Source organism: Cynocephalus volans, chromosome 8, assembly GCF_027409185.1.
Source record: "Cynocephalus volans isolate mCynVol1 chromosome 8, mCynVol1.pri, whole genome shotgun sequence".
In the NCBI taxonomy this organism is placed as follows: domain Eukaryota; kingdom Metazoa; phylum Chordata; class Mammalia; order Dermoptera; family Cynocephalidae; genus Cynocephalus; species Cynocephalus volans.
This window is the reverse complement of record NC_084467.1, coordinates 56,641,218-56,665,108: the sequence shown is the minus strand read 5'-3', so window position 1 is coordinate 56,665,108 and position 23,891 is coordinate 56,641,218. Positions and strand designations below refer to the sequence as shown.

General features: G+C 38.4%; 1 protein-coding gene across 2 annotated transcripts in view; it reads right to left on the bottom strand.

Moving 5' to 3' along the window:
- Nucleotides 1-23,891, bottom strand: part of PDE4B (phosphodiesterase 4B) — a 432,241-nt gene that overhangs the window by 125,411 nt on the left and 282,939 nt on the right. For both annotated transcript variants that reach the window (XM_063107070.1, XM_063107071.1), the window contains one exon: nt 1,318-1,512. In XM_063107070.1, the coding sequence (XP_062963140.1) occupies nt 1,318-1,512 (195 nt within the window). The remainder of the gene's footprint in view (nt 1-1,317; nt 1,513-23,891) is intronic.

Below are 23,891 nucleotides of genomic sequence, written 5' to 3'. Positions count from 1 at the left end.
GTCCCCATTTCATCATTTATAGAGTATGGGTAACAATGGTATCTACCTGACAGGGTTGCTGTGAAGATTAACAGAGATAAAACATGGAAATGAACTTGGCCCCATGATAAGTGCTCATTATGTGTTAGTTTCCTTTCTCTCTGTAGAGTTAAGTGTGCATTTGTGTGTTCCTCTTACCTTTCTCATTTAATTGTAAACTCCCTGAGAGCATACAAACATTTTGAGAATGAGATCTGTTTCTGACACATTTGTGATTTTTTTCAGTTATGTTTATCTTTTATCCCCAGAGCTTGGCATGCTGCATGGCACATAGGAGAGATTCAGTACATAAGAGAATTTGCCAAATGAGTAAAAAAAATACATTTTGGCCCACACAAGTGATAGAGATATTTTAGGGCAAGAGTGCTTCTATTAAAATTTGCTGGCAAAAATGCCTTGAAGAATATTTTCTTGCTGATAACTTTAAAATGCCCCATCCCCTTTTCACAAGAGATTGAACCTTTTTGGCTTCCTTTCTAATAGTGGAAGAGAACCCAGTGGAATTTTCCAGGCTGGAGACCTTAGGGAGCTACTGATATTTTTATAACATATGATGTTAAAAACAATTGTATGTGTGCCCAGAAATCTTTTAAGGCAAGAATTCCAGAATTCAATTTTATTTGGTTTCATAAATTTAATAAACAGGCAACACAAACCAGTTGTTGTCCTTTAAATAAAAATTAGAAATCTACAATTGATAGCAGCAAAACAAAAATATCAGCTGTGCTTAATCGGGCAGCGGAGTGTGTTATGTCTCACCAAGGAGCTAGGCAACAAGTGGGCATTGTACTAAGGTTCCAGAAAAGTGACACAGGCATGTGGCTGGATGACAGCTTATTAAATGTCACCAAGCAAAGGCCACTGACAGAGGATGCATGTAACTAACCCCCATTTCTCTTCTCTGCTGGAGGCTCATGCAAACTGCCCTTGCAACTGAAAATTCAAGTGTGATTTGCAAGCAGTGTTAAGATTCTCATTCCATAAATGATTCAGCAGTTCAGGAAATAAAGCTAAATGAAAAATTTTAAAAAGTATGAAAAACAGCTTTAAACTGAACTCTGCCTGAGGTTTTTAACATCCTTGGAGACCACAGCTACATATATTCCTCATCCTGTAGATCATGAATGTCCTTAAAATGGTCATCATTGTCACTTCTGCTCATGTTCATTTTTTTCCTTCTTCCTTCCCATGGGTTAAAGGAGAAGTGTTGTTGCTACTGCTGTAACAGGGTTAAAGATGAGGTAAGCGTGAGACTGGAAGCCAAAAGCTTGTACTTACTGCTCGCTTGGAAGTGAAGAATTTCTCGACATCGCCTTTGGTGACAGGTCATAGTCGCTGTCTGATCTGTAGAGAAAGGACTCTCTGCGCTGGCTATGCCCGGGAAAGGTGGCGTGAAGCACCAGCCCAGAGGAAGAGCTTGCCTGGGGGTCCAGTGGGCTCCGACCTGGGGAAGGGCCATTTTCCACATCAAAGCTTAAAGAGAAAGCAGGAAGCTCTGGTCACATGGGAACCATAGAGGAAGGCATTTAACATACATTGAGAACTGATGTGAGGCAGGTACTGTGTACCAGGCACTTTACCCAAGACTTTACACTTTGTGGAAAGTTTTAATTCCCAAATCAGCTCTGAGTTTCAGACATGATTATTCCCGTTTTGTATATAGGAAACTGAGTCTCACAGAAGTTCAGTCATTTACCTGAGTCCACCATTAGCAAATAGCAGGGTCAGAATTTGAACTCAGGAGCAAACTCTATGGCCTTTCAGTGGCATGGGCAACTCTGATAAATTCAGAATAAGAGCCACACATAAAATAATTGGGTGATAATAAGCAACTCTAGAGATGGCATCTAGCACAGCTCTAGGTGGCAGACACCAAACTATCTCTTGAAAGAGTCTTCCTAGCTGAAGACTTCTTCCAGCCATAAATAAATATCACAGTCTTATTAAAGGTACAATATGCATATTTCTAAATGTTTTGGGAACAAAGTGTTATCCTGAAAACATCCACTGGCTGATTAGATGGGAGGCCCAGCCTGAGATTTAATATTCATATGCAAGTTTAACCACAAAAATGACTTAATTAATCTGACAACACCAAATTACTCTCCAAGGCTGTAGAGCTTTGTCTCCAGAGGAGGAGGCACTCACTGGCTCCCACAGAGCAGTGCCATTGACACTTCTGATCAGTGCCCCTCACCCTGGGAAGCTGCCCTCAAGCCCAGAATTATTTAAACAAGCTCTGACCAATGAGCACACAGATGGGAGCAGTGGAGATTTTTTCTCTTGTTTTCCCTCTCTTCATCTTGGTATTACCTTAGGCACTGTGCCCTTCTCACACTCCCTTTTATCATTCCATACCCATTTTTCCTGCACACACAATCTCCCTTAGCCTCAAATTTACAGTAACACTCTTCCCTAGTATTTCCCGAGAACACTCACTGCTCCCCAGCTCAAGCTTTGCAGAGAGATGTTGTGAAAAGGGTATGTGGCTGGGATGATCTCTTTTCTAAGTTAGACTACAACAGTGGAATTCTTTTGTATACTCATCCAGCTGCCATAATCTACTTCTACATTCTTGGTTCTTTTCTTTCACTAGTTCTTACAACCTGATCTCTTTGGGTGGATTCTGCTTATATTTCTTCAGTTTACAAAGTGTTTTTTTGATATATATTATTCTATGTACTCCTAACAACCCTGTGAAGTACATATGATCCTATTCTACATTTGAGGCAAATGAAGCTTAGAGAGATGTAAATACCTTAGTCAAAGTCATAGACTAGGAACTTGTGATGTGAAAATTTGAAGACCGATGTGTTCCAACTCATTTCCTTACAACCTCAGACTTCCCTAATCACAGAGTTCCAGAATGTCCCACTGGATAACTGAGTACAATTTCTCTTCAATCTCTGGATTCAAACAAAAGGCTTTGTTGATATCTAAACAGTCAGGCAGATTATGAGTAGCCTTAGCTGTTACCTTAAACGAAGACAGGGGAAGCAGTGAATTACCCTGAAGCTGCAGGTTTCCTTAAAACAAGAAAAGGAGAAATGACAGAATGCAGGGTTATAATGCTTCCCCAGAGACCATTCTGAGAAGCTGCTTTTACACAATCCACGAACTCCAGGTGTCTGATAAACAACAGCAAGTGAAAATCTCTGGGTAAAAGGACAAGAAAAAGGGCCATAACGATCCAATTTGTGTTTGGGCTTTCAAGGTACCACAGATGAGTTTTCTCAGCGGGCTCATGGTTTGGGATGGGGCTACCTTTCAAAGATTGCAGGAAGGTGGGCAATTATCACACATACCAGCCTGTTTGCCAGTTCCCCAGAGGTAGAGCTATACTGGAAGCCACATATGTTGCAGCAAGTGAAAATATAATAAAGCTGACTTGCAAACTCCCTTGGGTGAGATCTGTACTAGTCGCAGAACAAAATTAAGAGCTCCTTTGTCGATAAGGGCTGTCCTGTGCCAGCCCAATCCTGTAGAAACGTAGGTACTGACGCTGGCTCTGAGCCCTTCTTAAGGACAAAGAGGGGAGGTTCTTAGAAGGTGATGGTGGGGTTACAAACAGCTTAACAGTGGGCACTAGCTTTGAAATTTCAAGCATATTCATGTATTATTCATCTGGTGTGTATCTGTACAGTCTTTCTGAATATTAAAACATCAAAATTTCTTTTTTAACAGTTGGCCTCCAGCTGCTGTCCCAGGCCCTCCAGGATCTGGAATTTCTGATATTCAGTAACTAAAGGGCTGATGTCTAGAACAGCAGGGGGTCTCTAGCTCCAGCACTGGGGTCTGTGCTCATGCAGTACCATTCATTAAATATGAATATTACTGCTGTGTGTATGTGTGCTAAAATCTTAGAAGAGGTGCCAAGTGGGTATGCCCACCAAGCTCTCAGAACTTTTTGCACTGAGGGTTTCCACCAGAGCTCACTCTGCCCACTTTTCTGCTAGAGGCATTCCTAGTGGGCAGAGGCTAAGTCCAGAGAGCATTACCCTTAAAGTGAGAGTCATAGGGGATTCTGTCTGTCGCTAGTTTAATATTCAGGAAGTTCATTCCTGCCAGATAAGCCGGAATTTTTGTCAGACACCAAAATTCTCTCCATGTCTCTCCTCTTTGGTTTTATTTTCTTTCTTCATTACCCTGCCTAATCTCATAGGAGAGCTTGCTGGAATTTAGCAGAAGCCAGAGAAGAAGTCTTAGTGAGACAAATGGCCATTCATATTCCCTGGGGCACTGTTTCAAAGCAACCAACACAGATGTACAACTTTGGAACAAACATGAATCACCAACCAGACACCAGCCCCAGTCACAGCAAAATTAGCGGGCAGACATCACAATACGTCCCACAGATCCAGGGAGCAAGGAGGGGTGTGGGCAAGGGGAAGACTGAGGACAGACTTAACAAGCAATATGAATATGCCACACAAACTGCAATACAAATAGGAAGAAAACTGAATCTCAAATAGCAGAAACAAACACATAAATAGGGTCATTATTTACTTAGGGTAATTTTTGCCATTTCACCTTTAGGCTTTTTTATATTTAAAAAAATCATTATAAAAGTAATACAAGAATGTTATATAAAACATGGGCAATAGAGAAAAGAACAGCACCATTGCTAGCAGTTCTGTATTTTTCCTTCTGAGTCTTTTTTTCCTGCGGGTTTGAATCTTGATTTTTTTCACAAGTATTTATCATGTACTACAGTTCCCAGAATTATCATTTTAATGATAATGGTTCATTCAGTAGCTCTACCACAATTTTCTTAAGCATTTTCCCTACTCTTGTTCATCGTATTTATGATTCTAAATAACGTTGCAGTTGATATTTTTGAGCTTATTGCTACTTCAACATTTAGATGAGGTCATGCAGAAGGTTCAGATAGATTAAAAGAGGATGTTAATCACAAGTTTATGAATATTTGATTGTGACTTACACCTGCCTGGAAGAGGCCCATATCCAACATATGGACTGAAACAGCACTGAAAGTGGCCTTTTTTCTAGGATCAGATTCTTTGTAGTCCTGCTCTCTGATCTCTGGGATTCTTAATGCTGCCTTCTCACTTGGCTCTGCCTGCTGCTCCCTGTCTTTGCTGGTCTCCCTGGACTGAACCACTTGTTTGTTGTCTAAGACCTAATGTTTTAATAACTTTTTCCTGCTTTGTGTCTAGAGTTCTCAGCTCTTCAAGGCAGCTGCGGTGGCAGGAGGCGATGCTGTGTGTGAGAAGTGGTGCCCCTGTGATTGTGCCTGGAATGCCCTTCCCCCCACTGTCTTCAATAAGCCACTGTCTCAACAATTCACCTCCTCCAAGAAGTTCTCTCTGACGCTGCCGCCCCAGCTCGATTTAAACACATGCTCCTCCTCTGTGCTCCCCTAGACCCCTCTACCATAGTGCTTTATCACAGTGCTTGTACCTCTCTACTTAATTCCCGTTTATTTAGGTGCTCCCCAATAGATTATTTCCAAGAGAGAAGGGACTCACAATTAGTCATTTTTGCATCCTAGTCATCCATCTGGGTCAGAGCCTTATAAATAAGAGGTCTTCAAAAACCGCCAACTAAACACAGCATCTTACTGTGAAATGCTTTTCCTCTCCCTTCCGTCTTTCTGACTCTCTACCCTCACCCCAATTCCCACTGGCATGGGGTTCTGTTTTCTTCAAATGAATCTATAGAGATGTGGCATTAAAATATTTGATCAACTTTGTGAGGCAACGATCTAAAAGTAAAATAAAAATTTTTAAAAAGCACTGCTGTGTTCCCTCTAAGCAAAACAAACTTGCATAGAAAAATCACTGGCTTGGATGTTTGTGATGGTCACATCTTCACAAAAACCCCCACTAAAGGAAAAGCCATCTTGTACCAGCTTCTGTTTGCCATCTTCTCGGGTCTTTGCTTTTTAGTACAAGCAGGAACCTTCTCTGCCCTGCACTTTCTCTCCTGGTGGTTTCCATTCCTTAGGAATCCTTGCAAAGCCAGCCCTGAGCTGGTGACAGAGGAAGCCGGCAGATGGCAGAAGACTGCTACGGCCTCCTCAGGCTGCCCTACCAGCCTCCCATCAAGCAGGTAGGGCTGCTTCTCAGTCTCAGAGGAGAAAAAGGACTGAAGCCTTATTCATAGCCTGGGAGGAAAAATCAGGGATAAAGAACAGAACCACAAGGTGTACACAAAACCTTTGATTTAACTAAAAGAAGCTCTACTTCCAAGAATTCAAGCTAGGCCAGGTCGTCGCAGAATTGCCTGCAATTGTCCCCAGGGTGGTTGTTTCCAATCTCCAATTACCTGAACAAACCCCAATTTCTGTAACAGACTCACAAAGCAATTTCCTAGGAATAATTCATTTCTGAACCAGAGGAGATTTGCTTTTTCAACTCAGTCATTCTCAAGGTGAGCCTCTTTGGCTTTATTCTAACAAATAGCTGCACTGAAAGGACCGAACTTTACAAAAGAGGTTTAAACACATAGGACAGCAGAGGGATTCACCGCTATGTGGGGAGAGAGTTCTGTCTTGCTTTTGCTTTTCTTTCTTAAAAATCACTGATGTAGTATCTTCTATGTCATTGAATTCGCACAACTCTAGCAGGCTAATTCTCTTCAGGCCATTTCAAAGAAGAGAAAACAAAGGCTCCAGAATGTGAAATTTCATTTGAAAAATCCTAAAATGTGTTCTCTTTTTATTATACCTTGCAGTCTATGTCCAAAGGTCCTCTCCTCCATGTCCCCAACACAAGCCCCTTTTTGATCTCCGAACCTGCCACACTGGACTGTATTTCTCAGCTTACTTTATCTCTTTCCACCAGATTGTGACCTTCCTGAAGCAGGAACTAAGCCTTAATTCATTTTTGTATTCCCAGGGCTTACAGCTGAGTCTCACACCAGAAGGCACACAACAAATATTTATTCAATGAATGCAAGGGTCTCACAGTTCTTCTCTCACATTTGACAAAAAGCCAGTTCCATTTGGATTAAAACCTCTGGCACATGAAGCCCTCAGTGGAGTTCCTAAACAGAGTCACTAGGCTCTTCTTTCTCCACCCTTTTTCACCCTCTCTCTCTAGAACCTCTATCCCAGGTGTTCTTGCTTATGAGAACTGTTGTGTCTATAATAAGGCATATGTTTGTGCAAGAGTGTGTGTGTGTTTCTTTTTGCTGGGTTTTTTTTTTTTTTTTTTGGCAGCTGGCCAGTATGGTAATCTGACCCCCTGACCTTGGTGTTACCAATACCATGCTCTAACCAACTGAGCTAACTGGCCAACCCTAACCTGCTGTTTTTTTAACCTTCTGGTGGAAAATACTCCTCTCAATTGTCAGAAACCAACATCTTCAAATGCTTGCTTGTGATAAAAATATATAACCATCTACCCACTTACTTATGTACTTAAGTAATAATTATTACTTATTATGTAATAATAAGTACTTATGTACTTACTGACCATCACCTCAATATGATATCCAGTCCCTGAAGTTGGGGAAACTGGACAGGGGCATGCATTTTTGCACATGATCACTGTGAACCATCTTTATATAATTAATGACTGCAGGCTGCAACCAGTCCTAATTTCTAGTGAAGGACTTAACTGTGCAAAATCACAGCCAGCATGATATAGAACCCATGTCCTAGCTGAAGGCAGGCAGACATCCTCTGGCCACGGCTACAGCAGAATAGTGCAATTCTGCCCTAAGAATCTAGTTCCAAAGTCTATGACTTTTTTTCCATAGACTAGGAAGGAGAAGTCTGATGTTCAGCTCATCTGAATTCTAGAAGCAAGTTCTCATCATTTCTCTTCTTCTCAGGGGCTTTGAAAATGACATTCATGGCAATAATCCAAAACTGCTTTCCTCACAGAAAGGCTTAAGCAGAGGTAGCACAGGAATGCTGAAGAGCTCTGGGATTCTGGAAATCTGGCTTCCAGTTCCTGCTCTGTGGGGAACTAAACGAAATGAAATAGGCACTAACTGTATCCTACGCCCCACGCCTCAGTCTTTCCTCACTGAAACTGTGGGATAGATCTTTTAGGTGCTTCTAAAATTAGACATCTTACAGACATTTTGGAAACAGAAAAAGACTGGTTCTTTTTTTTTTTTTTTTTTTGATCTTTTTCGTGACCGGCACTCAGCCAGTGAGTGCATCGGCCATTCCTATATAGGATCCGAACCCGCGGCGGGAGTGTCGGCGGGAGTGTCGCCGCGCTCCCAGCGCCGCACTCTCCCAAGTGCGCCATGGGCTCGGCCCGAAAAAGACTGGTTCTTAAGTGAGGTTTTATGTTTAATGGTGATGATCGTTTATTCATTCAATAGATATTTATTAAGCACCCACTATGAAACAAGGTATTGTTCTTGGCCTGAAAATACAGCAATGTACAAGGCAGACACAGTCCCTGGGGAAGGGATGAACAATAAATAAATCAAATAAGATAATTTCAGACAGTGATAAATGCTACAAAAACCCCCCACAAAAAACAAAACAGTAGTGTGGTAGGTGGTAGAGACACAGAGGGACAATAATGCTTCTTTACTCTGCGCGGTCAGCAGGTCTGCTCTATACAGCCATGTAGGTTGTCTATGCACCACACTGGGGGACATCATCTATCTTTCTTGGATGGTGCCATTTGACTTGAGATCTGATGGAGGTGACAGACTTGCCTTTGGGTTCTTTCCTGTCTCCATTTCTACATCCCTTTTAACTAAAGAATTGAGTTAGATGATACTTGGGTTTGAACTTGGTACCATGGATTGAGCTAGTGATCTAATTTTCCTCATGTCTACCATTCTTTCTGAGCTGAGTTAGTTGCTTCATCCTCCCATATAGTTCTGTTTGTACTGACATATATCCATTTATGTATCTCTACCATAGCACTTATCCAGTATCATTGTTAGTTTAGTAGTATGCCCCTCAAAGGGTTGTGTTCCTCCAAAACACAGAACATCTTTTTCATATTTTGTACCCCAGTGCTAAGGGCTGTGCCTGTTCAAGTGCAGGTACTTTAAAAATGTCTGATGAATAAACAAGAAAGAAAGGAATGGCTTGGGACCAAGGAACTCTTACACACTTCCCCCAATTCCCACCACAGAGAACACAGATGTACTTCTCCAGCAAGAAGTGCTGAGTGGTGTGGGGACACCAAGTCATCTTCTGCTCTATCTTCCAATTAACCCCCAAGTTATTTCTATAAAGAAGAACCAGGAGTTTGCTACCAAAGACCACTTGCAGAGAGGAGCTGGAAGGCCTTCCACAGGGCACCAAGCCCAGAGAAGGAGGCTAATGATCACACATGGTGCAGTCATTCTCATCCATTGGTATGGACGGTGTCGAAAATAAAAATGTCACAGATATGCCTCTTGATGTTCCTTCGGTAGAAAGCTTGAACTTTGCTGAGGACTTTATCTTCCAAGTTGTTTTATTCACTGTTTGAGATCCTTTCTCAGGTTGTAAACATTTCATTAAAGAAAAGCGGGGAAAGAAAAAGTGACACCAACACCTAATTTTTCTGAGGTTATATGTTAAGGGCCATTTTTAAAAAGTTTAGTTTCAAATGCTTAGGAACATATTTTAGTGTGAGTCTTCAGCAACTTTAAATGGTATTCTTCCCATGTCCTACGATTTAATGCACAATGAAACAAGACTGGATGTAAACATTCCTACCTCATAAATATTAAAACACTATTTCTAGAAAGTTTATAAAATGCTCTCTCCATCTAATTCCAGATAAAAAATGTTTTTCAGAAATAGGAATGTTATAAAGTAAGTATACATTTCTCCATGTTTTCTAATTATGGCTGACATTTCATAGACTCACTCTCAGACTTTCATCCATTAAGACTCCCTCAGGGATACGACAACTAATAACCATAATAATCACTTTCTATAGGACAGTCATTCTCAGGAAAGTTAGGGGCCCCCTAAATAAGAATAAGTTTGTGTGGGAATGTGATTTGTATGCAGACATTATAAAGAGGGGAAAGACAACTTGGTGTTGATGCTGCTGTCGGGGTTCAGAGCACAAAACCCCAAAGTATGCTGAGTACTTTGAATTCAAGGAAACCAAAAGGGCCTCAGAAGCAAGATCTTTCTGACTTTCTTCCACTCTCTGTTCTCCTGCTCCCTTTTTCTCCCAAGGCAGGCCATAGAAACTAGAATTCCACTTCCCCAAGGTAGGTCATCAAAACCAGAACCCCTTTTCCCAAAAACCAGCCCTAAAACCTAAAAATATTACTCTCACCTTCCCCTACCTTTCTTTGTAAAAACTGGCCATTAAGAAATTTTCTGACCTGCCTTGTCTGGTAGTGGATCATAAGACTCTTATTCCAGAAGGGGTCTGCCCTATATCCAAGAGGAAGAAATGCTACACAGAGAGGCCAAGAAGTATCTGGACAGACAGGCCTTGCTGGGTTTCCCCAGTCTACTAGCATTAGATCATTCTCTTTTTGTCCAATCACATTTCTACATAGCGGCTTATTCGTCATAGAACCCAAGCATAAAAATAAAGAGTTTTCCCTGTACCTTTGGGTCTTCATTTCTGAAGGCTCATGTGTCATGTAAAACTTTGATTAAATAAATCTGTTATGCATTTCTCTTGCTAACCTGTCTTTGTCAGTTTTTGCTTTCTCCTAACCAGGAAGCCGAGGAGGGTTAAGGAAACTGGTCTTCCCCTGTAAACCCCATAAAATATAAATATATAAATATAAAGATAAATATGCACTTTGGGTACACAAATTATCCTACTAGCTCAATATTTTCCAAATTATGTTCCTTACTTAAAAAAAAATGTGTTATCTCATAAGAGATATTTAAATGATCTCTCAACAAGATACAAATGCTCCAATTTACAAGTTAGGTGGCCCTGCCAATAACAAAATCTATTAATTAAATAAAATATTTATTAAGAAATATGGTGCCAGCTTCCAGTAGCTCAAGGCAATTAAGAAAATCAGATTGATCTGGGAAAACTAGTTCTTACTTCACTAGTGATGGCTTTAAGAAATCGCTGATTTTTAAAATACACATATATATATATATATAAATTCTCAAATATCATCTGGAAATCAGCTCTAGAAACCTGCTGAAATATTGCATATAGGTGGTTATTTAGCATCTGTTTGTTTGATCCAGTGATGGGGCACATGTCAACCCCACGAGATAGTGGATTTCATTTTCTGATTGATTTAACTCTTTAAGACTCAGGCCAGGAAACCTGAAGTGATTTTAATCTTTAGCCAAACCCCACTTCAGTTCCCTTCTCCTGCCCCCAGCCACTTACTTACCCATTCTGCCTCACTGTGGTAAATGAAGCCAGCATCTACGCAGTTGCACAAACTAGAGTCATCCACAATTTTACTTCCTTCCTCAACTCCCTTATTCTTTTTCAGTTCACCAGTAAGTCCTGTCCATCCTATATTAAAACTGTATGTTTTTCTCTATCTCTGCTGCCACCACTGTTTCAGGGCTTTAAAATCTCCCATCTGAACTAGAATAGAGCTACCCTATGGGTCTCCCTGTTTCCATCCTCCCACCTGCCCATTCTCTAAGCCCTTCTCCATATAATAGTAAGAGCAATCTTTAACATAAAAATCAAGTCATGTCATTGCCCTGAGAATAAAATCCAAACTCCTTACCATAATTACAAATCCCCACATAATCTAGCCCCTGACACCCTTTCAACCTCATCTTATATCATGCTGCCCTCTGATCAGTATGATTCAGCCTCATAGGCTTCCTTTCTGTTTCAGAAACAGCCAAATCCCTTCCCACTTCAGCAATTATGCACATGTGTGTTTTGTTTACTGGTATATCTTCTTTGCTTCAAACAGTTCCTGGCTCATAGAAAGTGCTGAATAAATATTTGTTGAATGAATGAATACATGCTGGTCCCTCTGCTTGCTTTCCCTTCTACTCTTTGTACGACTGACTTCTTCTGTTCTTTGAGCCTAATCTAGATTAAGTCACCACTAAAAATTCTTTCCCCAAAGTTATTTAAGTAGGTCCTCTTTTCTTTATAGTACCTATTACAGGTTATTGCTATATCTATTTGCCTGGGTGTTTTGTTTGTTTGTTTGTTTGCTAATTGTCTTCCTCTCTCATGAGACTCTAAGCCCCATGAGGGCCATCTGTTGTATTTATCAATGTATTTAGCTAATGCCTGGCACTTGCCTAGGATATACTGCTAGTTCTGAACAAATGTCTGCTCAATACATTAATGAATGAATAACTGACTGTGTGAGTGTATAAACACCAGCAGTCACCTCCGTGATTCACAGCAGACCCAACTTATTCTTATTTTGTAAAAGTATTTTTTTCATTTGGAGAAGGGCTCATTTATTTACTTCCTGCCATTGGGTCAGCTCTCACCCTAATCCTAAGGAAACTCAAGTTTAAAATATCAGTTGATGTAAAAACTTGTTACAGGTTTAAAGAATTTTTTTGACTATTCTCTGGCCTTATTTCAGAAAATGAGACGGGTTTTCAGATCAAAGTCATTGACCTTTCAGAGAGAGCTTCAAGGGGGTGTTGAGTTCCACATTGAGGATGCATTCCAAGCCCCAAGTTTGTGAAATGCCATTACTCAACATTTCAAAAACCCTGTATTTTAAAAAATAATTTATCTTCTCTTGAGAATGAATAGGCCATGCATCTCCTTTTCGGTGGGGGTAGGCGTGGAAGGGATGGCAGTTTGGTTTGCTATAAACTCAAATAATCATCATAAAATTGGAAATCAGTGCCTCAGCCTCCAGTCCACATAGTCCTTAATAGTGTTTACGTCAGTTAACATCTGGCCTCCAAATGTTATCAGTCTTGAGCACTGTACCTGCAGATGACCTGGCATTTGGGTTTTAAATATATCCTTTTGGGAAGGAAGCAGAGGTGAGAGAAGAGGGAAAAGAGAAAACAGAGGTGGGAAATGAGATCCCAGAATTGTTTCTCTTTTACTTAGGCAATAAAGCATAGAAAAGCTACACATTTTTTTTTTTTTTCTTACAGGTATTGAGCATGTACAATGTGCTAGGCCACTGCTAAGAGTTTGGTATACATTACTTCATTTCATTACTATAATCACTTTGTGAGGAAGGAAGGAATTTGATTTTATGGATGTGAAAACTGAAGTTCAACGGGTTTAAATAACTTGCTGACAACCATTCAGCTACTGAAGAGTAGATACTGGATTTCAAACCCAATTTGATTGGATCCGTTAATGAATTAATCAACTCACTTGCATCTATAAAATCTGTTCTTTCTTCTTGTTACTATAGATCCATTTCCATCATTTCATCTGAACCAATTCCTCTGTTCTCATCCCTTTTCTTTCTCACCTACTCATGCACTACGATACTACAGTAAGTTTACTCTCTCCTGCATCATTTTCCATTTTCACATCACCAAACAATCAAACTGTAAATATTTATATCTAAAACAAACCAATCCACAAACAAAAATAACAACCAAAAAAACTTCCATCCGACATATGAAAATTGAAAAAATTCATCACCAGCAATCCTGAAGTACAATAAATGTTAAAGGAAATCCTTCAGGTAGAAGGAAGATGATACCTGATGGAAATCTCATTCTACACAAAGGAATAAAGTTATTTTTAATTATCAAAATCTCTTCAAAAGATCATTGACTAAAAAAATAATAATAAAAATGTATTGTGAGGTTCATAACATATGTAAACCATATGACAAGAGCACAAAGGCAAAGATGGGAGAAATGGAAGTATACTGTGGAAAGATTCTTCTACTGTATGTTAAGTGGTATAATATTGCTTGAAGGTAGACTGAGATAAGCTAAAGATTTACACTATAAATCATGAAGTAATCATTAAAGTAAAAAATGAAGTATAGCTAATAACTAACAAAGGAACGAAAATAAAAGTATAAAATACTTACCTATCCAGAACAGAGCAGAAAGTATAATAAACTGTTAAACTAAACTTGGCCTGAGGATACCTCAGTGCTTTAAGTCCTTACCTAAGGAACTGCATCCTACCTTAGTATATAAACTAACTGAAAGCCTAACTTAGGAGTATATTTTTGTAACAAAGAGATGAATCTTAGCCAATCACAGCAGCTGAGCTTCAGTCAATCACAGGAGGCCAACTGATCAGACTGTGCTCAACTAAGGCAAATGCAAAGCTATAACCGATCAAGCTGCTTTCACAGCTCACTTACATTTTCTGTCCATGAATGCTGTCTGCCCACATTACGGAGCAGACCTCACTGAACCTCTTCTGGTCCTGAGGGTTTCCAAATTCCTGCAATTTTCCTTGCTCAATTAAACACTGTTAAATTTAATTTATCTAAAGTTTTTTTTTTTTAACAGAACAGATCAGACAAATAGAAAACAAATAACAATATGGTAGATTTAAACCTGACCATGGCAATAATCTCTTCAAATATAAATGGTCTAAACACAGCAACTAAAAGGCAGATATTTTTAAGATGGATAAAAAAGCACAACCCAACTACATGCTGCTTATGATAAGCCACTCTAAATATAAAGACTCAAATATGGTAAAAGGAAAAGAATGGAAAAATATATACCATGATAACACTAATCAAAAGAAACATAAAATGGTCATATCAATATAAAAGCAAGAAGATTTTAGAGTCAAGAATATTACCTGGAATAGAGAATCATTTCATAATGATAAAGGAGTCAATTTGTAAAGAGGATATAACAATTCCAAATGTTTATACACCTAATAACAGTTTCAAAATACATGAGGCAAAAACGGATCAAACCATAAGAAGAAATAGAAAAATCCAAAATTATAGCCTCAATAATTGATAAAACAAATAGACAGAAACCCAGTAAGGGTATAGAAGACTTGAACCCTATTGACCTAATTGACATTGATAGAACAGTACACCTCACAATACCTGAATGCACATTCTTTTCAAGTATACATAAAACATTACCAAGGTAGATGATATTCTAGTCTGTAAAACAAGCCTCAATAGGTTTTTGTTTTGTTTTGTTTTTAAACCAAAGTCATACCAAGTTTATTCTCTGATCAGAATGGAATTAAATTTTAGAAATCAATAACAGAAATATCTCTGGTAAAGTCCCAAATATTCAGAAAACAAACACATTCTAACTAACTCATGGATAAAAGACAAAATCAAAAGAGAAGTTAGAAATATTTTGAACTGAATGAAAATAAAAATATAGCATATCAAAATTTGTAGGCTGCACCTAAAGCAGTAGTTACAGGGAAATCTACTGCACCAAATGCCCATTTTAGAAAGCAAGAAAATAGATGACTTTAGTTTCTAGCTTAAGAAATTAGAAAAATAAGAGCAAATGAAACCTAAATTAAGCAGAAGAAAAAAATAGAGTGGAAATAAATAAAATAGAAAGAAAGAGAGATATCAACGATGTTAAAAATAGTTTCTTTGAGAAATCAGTAAAACTGACAAATCTCTAGTCAGATTTACTAGGGAAAAAAGAGAGAGAGAGAGAGAAGATACAAGTTACCAACATCAGGAATGCAAGAAGAGATATCAGAATATACTCTAAAGATACTATAAAGATAATACGGAAATATCATGAATAACTTTATGCCAATGCATTTGAAAATTTAAATGAAATGGATAAATTCCTTGAAAGATGAACTATCAAAGTTCACTAAGGAAGAAAGAGATAACATAAATAGGCCTGTATCTATTATAGAACCTGAATTTTAACATTTTAAACATTTTTCCAAAGAAAACTACATGTCCAGATGATTTCACTGGTGAATTCTGTCAAAAATTTAAAGAAAGTATACTGATTCTACACATCCTTTCAGAAAGTTGAAGAGGAGAGAATACTTTCCAAATCATTATATAAGATCAGGATTTCTCTGATACCAAAATAAGACAAAGACAATCCCCCGAAAGAAAACTGCAGATAATATCCCCATAAACACACATGAAAAAAATTAAGAAAATTATATCAAATCAAATCCAATAACATATGAAGAGAATGACATACTATGATCAAGTGGAATTTATCCAAGAAATACAAGGTTGTTATAACATTCAAAAATCAATTAATGTAATTCACTATATTAACAGATTGGAAAACAAACAAACATATGACAGCCACAGGAGATGCAGAAAACAGCACGACAAAATTCAACATCCATCCCTGATAAAAAACTTCCAGAAAACTAGGAATAGAAGGGAAATTCCTCAAGTAAGTGAAGGGCATCTATGAGAAACCTTCAGTGGACATCATACTTTAAGGTGAAAGATTGAATTATTTCTTCCTAAAATTAGGAAGAAGGTAAGAATGCCTTCTATTCAACATTTTGCAGGAGGTTCTAAGCACTGCAATAAAGCAAGAGAAAGATATAAAAACATTTATGGTGGAAAGGAAGAAGTAAACTTGTTTTTATTCATAGATGATATAATTGTCTATGTGGAATATTCATTGCAGCTTTGTTATAGTAAAATACTGGAAACAACCTAAATGTACCAGGTGAACAGATAAACAAATTGTGATATATCCACATAACAGAACTACTGATACCTACACAACATGGATGAATCCTAAAGTAATTATGCTGAGTGAACAAAGGCAGATAAAAAGAATACATACTGTATGATTCAATTTATATAAAATTCTAAAAAATAAAAGTAATCTATAGTGACAGAAAGCAGATTGGTGATTCCTGGGGGCAGGGGGCAATAGTAGCAGGAAGGGGTGGGAGAGATTGCAAAGGGAAATTTTGGGGTTTGATGGATATGTCTTGAATGTAGTGATGGTTTCATGAGGATATACATGTGACCAAATTGTACAATTTAAAATGCATTTTTTGCATGTCATTTATACCTCAATAAAGATGTTTCTTAAAAAAGATTTGTGATGACCCCATGTGACTCTCTAACTACTGGCTCATTTTTTGGCACTTCTTTTTAAGGAAACTCTTCAGGAAGTTGTCTTTATTGCTGTCTCCATTTCCTCAACACCCATTTTCTTCTCAACACACTAAATCAGGATTTGGTGCACAGAACTTCATAGGAAATCTCTCTGGTCAAGATCATCAGTGTCCTATATCTTGTCCAAACCAAGAGTCAATTCTCAGTCATCATCTTTCTCAAATGTCATGAATATTTGACACAACTTATTTTTCTCTTCATTTGACTTTCGAGATATTACTTTCTGGTTTTCCTCCTATTTCATTGGCTTTCCCAGATCTTTATCAGCTCTCTTTTCTTTATCTATACTCATTTCCTAGGTGATTTTATCATTGCTTTTATCATGAAATAAAACACCACCTATTTGCCAATGACTCTTTCATGTGTTTAAAACAGTGAGAACTAGAGAAAGAACGTGGTGTATGGTCAATACAACTGGACAGACAAAGCTAACACACTGGAAACCTCATGAAGAGCAAAGATAGTTTAAAGGGTAAAGGTATGAAAATGTGGCATGGATGACAGGTGCTGCCAGAGAGGCGCCCAGACTGTGCTTTCCAGTACGTTCGAGGCACTGTCTCTGCAATGCTTTTGTGCACCACTGTCCTCAGCTCTGATGGTAATTCTTATGTAAAATGCATCCAATTTCTGTAAAACTACTTAGCATTGATTTTACATCTGAAGAGTTTCAGAAACGTCAACGTTCCAGAAATAAATGGTATCGTGATTTTATTAAAGCTCAAGAAAAATCTCCAGGCTTTGTTGTTCTTTGTCATTATTTTTAGATATTAAATCTTCCTGCAATTTAAACCAAATACCTAAGAGCAGGTCACAGTTTACCCTTCATCAGACTGGTTAGTCTCCCATTTCACTCCCCAAAGCTGAGGTTAGGTGGAGCCAGTCAGGTTTGGGGGATGACCTCACTATAACAGTATCCTTGGGAAACTATGACAATCTTTTACCTCACATGGAGTATAAAAACCCTAAATCACTATGACAGGTTTCAGGTGTTATTTCCAGAGTCATCCTTTCAAAAGAGGGACATAGGAGCAGTGTTTTGAAGTGGACAGAGAAGTCCTTCCTTTTTAACTGATGTGAATTCATTTTCCTCTTCAGATTTCAATTCTTATTCATACTCCTGTTTTAGAGAGGGCATTGTTACTTTACAAACTCATCTTTTCATAACAGAAACAGTTACCACCTTCAAATCTAAGTACTTGAGGAACACACTTGCAAAGCATTCCTTGATTTGAAGGTAGTAGCTGTTTCTGTTATTAAAAAGATGATTTGTAATGTAAAAATGTCCTCACCAAAATAGGAGTCTGAATAGGAATTGATATCTGAAGAGGAAAATGAATTCACCTTGGTTATAAAAGAAGGACTTCTCTGTCCAGTTCAAAACACTGCTCCTATATCCCTCTTCTACATGTTTGTCTTTTGACTCACTCATGCACAAATAGTTAAACAAATCATTTGAAAGGTTAATTTATTTGATAGAGACATCCCTGAATAGTTCTTCATTCTGTCAATAATAACATTTTCTTGTCTTATCTTTTCACAATCAATTCTCTCAACATGGCTTTCCTCTTTAATACTCAATTATCTTAACTTACTGGTAAATTACCCAGTTGAACCAAAACATCAGTTTCAGTAATCAAAAGGACAGAGGGCTCTTTCCACAGTGTTTCTGACTCACATATTTCTGACTCACAGGCGGATGTACTGTTTTCTGTGCCATCTCAATAATGTGACATTAGTCAGATAAATAAAAACCACCACCTTAAGCAGTCTACCTGAGTTTACTGCATGTTAGTTCTCAATTATATAAATGAGTCACTTAACTTCTTCAGTATTCTTCAATATGTTTTTTATTCTATTCTGAAGCATGACAATTCTCCTCTAGACAAGGAAGCTATAACAACCATTCCATTTTCCATGCAGGTTTTATTATTTAGGAACTATTTTAACATAGAACTGGAAGATGCTTACAATCATTTATCTAACATAAGTAGCAGCAGCTTTTAATCTTATTGAAAATTGAATTTGGAGATAGTTGAGCTTCTATTTTGTCTGCTTAAAAGGCTAACAGTTCTTCAGATACACAAACTAAAAATGTTATTACTATTTTATAAAAAAAAAGAAAAGAAACTACAGGGAAAAGGACACAAAACTCAAATCTCACTTAGTAATCCCTGTAGTAGATTATTATATTTGCTTGGTACTCAAGGCAACTTTCAAACTTTTTTTTAAGTTATAGTACAAATTACAAAATGTGATTTAACTCTCCTGTATCAAAACCTTTGATACATCACCACTGCCGACAGAAGAAAGCTCAAACTCCTCTGCATGGCAGTCAAGGTCCTGATGGTATGATTTAAACTTGATCTTCTGAGCTTATGTGCCACCATTGCTTATCCCTACCCTAACCAAGCTGAATCATGCACTCTCCCAGAGCTATATTTACTCACTTGTGCTTATGCTCTTTCTACTCCTACACTATCCCTCCATCCAGAATATCTTCTGACGTTTCTACAAATCCAAATCTATGTGTGAGTAAGGGTTTAGGATGGGCATGGAAAGCCCAGGAATTAGGGCAAATCCAGCAAGTGCAACTGTGGGAGGGAATGCTTAGAAACTTCTAAGGTTCTCTTCGTTGTCATCCACACTAAGAAATTCTCAGAGTGACTCAAGGGGTCCTATAGACAGTAGGAAATGACTGCCCTGAGAAAGATCTCCTTAGGAGCAGTTTAACATAATACAGCAGGCAGAGGCTTTGCATTGAGGCAGACCCGGGTTTGAATAGAAGATCTGCCATTAGTTAGCTAGTCAAACAGTCTTGGATTTAACCTCTCCAAGACTTGGCTTCTTCATGTATAAAATAGTGATAGAAAAGAAAGCTAAAAGCTTTCTGTGAGGATTAAGTTAAATAACATGTGTGAAGATTTTTTTTTTTTCTTTTTTTTGGCGGCTGGCCATTATGGGGACCTGAACTCATGACCTTGGGGTTATAAGGCTGTGCTCTAACCAACTAAACTAACTGGCCAGCCCTAATATGTAGAAAAATTTAGATGTTCAGCTCTGTGGATTTCTAGCCATGCCTGCACAGAACAAATGTGGTAGAATGGAAATGGCAGATGAGGGCCTAAGATTTGCCATTACTTCCCCACTTACTGAAATGTAATTCTCCAAGATCTGTAGATATAACATAGTAGACCCAAAACTTCATGTGGACAGGGAAGCTTCCGAGGCATACAGTATGAATTTAGCAGAACTGAGAGCCGCTAGGCCTGTGAAGAAGTAGTGGCTTCCCTGTTACAGAAGCTCTGGGGAGATTGGCCCCAAACAAGGAGGCTAAATAGATTCCTGGAAAATCAGCAACTCAGGAAGAGCCGCATTGTGTATGGCAGGCACTAAATCAGCTTCCCCAAAGACTCACAGAATCTTTGTCTCTACTCTTCCTTGAGGCTAAGAGTGTCTAAGTGACATAAGTTTGGCCAATGAGATGTGGGTAGAAGTCTCTGAGGAAGGCATTCCTTCCCAACTGTTAGGTCAGACCATATGAAATTGCCGTTTTCATAGGTTTAAAGAATTCTGAATCTTTGGTGATACCTGAATGAGGTAAGGCCTTAGAATAGACTACCTATCCCTGAAATTCTTGTTGCATAAGACAAATAAAGCCCTAAGTGCTTAGTCACTGTAGTAGGGTATCCTATGTTGCAACTAGAAACAGCCCTAATTGACGCCATGGTGCTGAGTCAGCAGGCAGAGGACTAGTGGACCTTTACTGGATGGAAGAACTGATTTCAGAGAAACTGACTTCAGGAAGTATAGTGCCTCTCAGAATGAGCAAACCAGGTGGAGTAGAAACAAACCTGATGCTGCCCCTGGGGGCAACAGGATATGCTAGAAGAGAAGGGGAAGGGAAGGAATGGAAGGAGAAGGAAGTAGTGCCAGGAGAGCTTCAATTTTAAATAGAATGCCCTGGTTAACAGGGCAGATATCTGAGGGAATATCTGGGATATTGTAGCATCGGGCTGAGGAAACAGCAAGTGTAAAGACAAGAACGTGCCTGGTGTATCTGAACAACAGCAAATAAGCCAGTGTGGCTGGAGCAAAGTGAGTGAGGGGAAGAGTAGCAGGAGATAAGGACAGGGGGTAACACGAAGCTCTTTCTTATGAAGACTTCATAAAGCATGTGTGAGAAAGACAGGGACCAGTGCTGACTATAAGGTGTTACACTGAGCAGTCAGAAGGCCCGAGATGTCCTCAACTGAGATGAGGAAGACAGCGGGAGGAGAAGGTTTGGGTTTGGTGATAAAGATCAGATTATGCCAAGTCTGAGATGACAGACATTGAAGAAGAGAGGTCAACTGGGCAGCTGGATATAAGAATTTGAATTTCACTGAAGACACCCATTTCAGGTTCATAGGAATGTTTCTTAGACTGATAAGTCAGGAGTGGTCTGTGCAGGTATGCACAATTTTTTGAAAAGTGAAAAATAAATCTGTTTGCGTTCATCTGTTCTCAGTCTCCTAGAGACTGATGTTTAGCTGCTAGGGCTGATGTGGGGAGTTTGGGAGGATTAGATAAAATAATGTATAAAAAGGGCATGTCTCAGAGTAGATGTTCAGTAAATAATACCTAATATATATTGGGTACTTATATTTTTCCGGGCACTTTGCTAAGCACTTTGCATAAATTAACTCATTTAATGTTCAAAATCAATCTATGAGGTATATAATATTTTAGCCTCATTATATAAATGAGGATTCTGAGGTCTAGACAACTTAAGAATCTTGCCCAAGGCCACAGAACTGGTAAGCAGCAGAACCCGGATTCAAACAAAGATCTCTTTATTCCTGAACTAATGTTCTTAACCTATGTATTATATCAGAGTTACAAACTCAGAAGCCCTTAGGAGTAACAGGAATATATGCAGTGACTCCTATATCTAACACCTTCTCGACATTTACACATGGATTTCTAATAGGTATCTTAGACTCCACATGGCCAAAACAAAATGCTGTATTTTCCTGATTAAATCTGTTCCTCCTTCAGTCCTTTCCATTTCAATAAATGGGCACTGTCATCTGCCAAGTTGCTCAAGCCAAGAACCCAGGAGTTGTCCTTGATTCCTCTGTTTCCCTTATCTGATGCATAATTCATCAGCAAGGTCTGATGGTCCTTTTTCCAATGTCTATCCCACATTTGTATATTCCGTTCACGTTAATAGTTCCAAACCTCATTCAAGCCAACTTTATCTCTTATCTGGATATTACCTTTTCAGTAGCCACTATTTTCATTCTTGGATCCTATAAACTATCTTACCTACAGTAACTAGAATAAACTTTAAAAAATATAAACTAGATCATGCTTTAAAATCTTCTATAGCTGTTCTAGTTGTTTCTAGAATAAAATCAATGAACAAAATCCTAGAGGGGGTTTTATTGATGGGAAATTATTTCAAATCCATGAAAAACAAATTTGATCTTCAAACAAAAATAAGGAATTGGAGCATGCAATCACCAGGAAAACAAAATAAAACTGGAGACTCAAAAAACAGGGTCAATTTACTTAAGTTAAACAGAGGGTGATAGTACCCTCTTAGGGTAATATCTTTAGGAATGCCATCCTGGTCTACCCAGCATGTATTATTACCACAAACACTCCATACATACATCATTTTATTTTATCTACTTCACTGCAATTATCATTATTTGAAGTTTTCTTCTTCATTTATATGTTTAGTGATTTTTATCAGTCTCCCTCCATTTGAATGCAGGCTTTATGAGATTTGGGACCTTGCCATATTTTGTTTCATGCTATATCTCCAGGGCCTACTACAGTGCCTGACACATAGAAGATCCTCAACAAATATTTGTTAAATAAAATTGGTTGGATATGAGATTATAGGAAGTGATTATTGGGGTCTGGGAGAATTGGATAAATGCTGAAGAACTGGATACACTTAAATTTAAATTTCTTTAAAAATATTTTGTGGGCCACATCAAGAGTTCTGTTGGAATTTATAACCCCACACTCCACTACTTCACCTCCTAACCAATTCTGTAAGGTTGAAGACGTGAAAATACAGAAACAGAATGACAATGAATTTTAGTATGCAATGAGCAACTGTTTCCTGCAAAATATTTTTGCCCTAGATCTGTAGTGCTTGCACCAGCAGAAGAAATCATCTAGCTCTCTAAGGCTTTCTTTAAGACAAATATGACACACATAATGAACGTGTTATTTCCCCCTAGTGGGGGATTTACTGATGGGAAATTATTACAAATCCATGAAAACAAATTTGTTTTCAAACAGAAATAAGGGGTTGGAAAAAAATAAAATAAAATAAGGGATTGGAACCTCCAGTCCCCAGGAAAACAAAATAAAACTAGGTACTCAAAAAACAGTATGAATTTATGTATCTTAAACAGAGGGTGATGCTAAAAAGATTTCACAGCTGGATTAAGCATCAAATATTCCCTCTCTGGTTGCTGGGCATAAGTATTCAGTTTATAATTTCTAGATGAATCCTGGCTGAGACTGTATAAAAGTCTTGCTTTGAAGCCCATCAGGAGAAATGCCATGGGAGCTAGTATACCTGTACCCAAGTAGAGACAGACCCTCTTCCCTTAATTCAGTTCAAATCCACTTAATGTATATCGCATGTATGTATAATGCATATCCCTTGGGGACTCCCATTATAAAATGTGAGGGTGGAAAAATATTTGAGTTCACATTAAGAACGCAGTAATCCTTAGAAATATTATGTACTGAGGCAATTAAGATGAGAATTGATAACGTGCTATAGGTTTTGGCAAGAGAGAGGATACTGATGTGATTTCCATTTGGGTGTAGTGGACAAAAACCAGATTGAAGTGGGTCAAGGTGAGAATGAGAAATGAGGAAATAAAGGCAACTTTTTAAGGAGTTTTTCTGGGAAG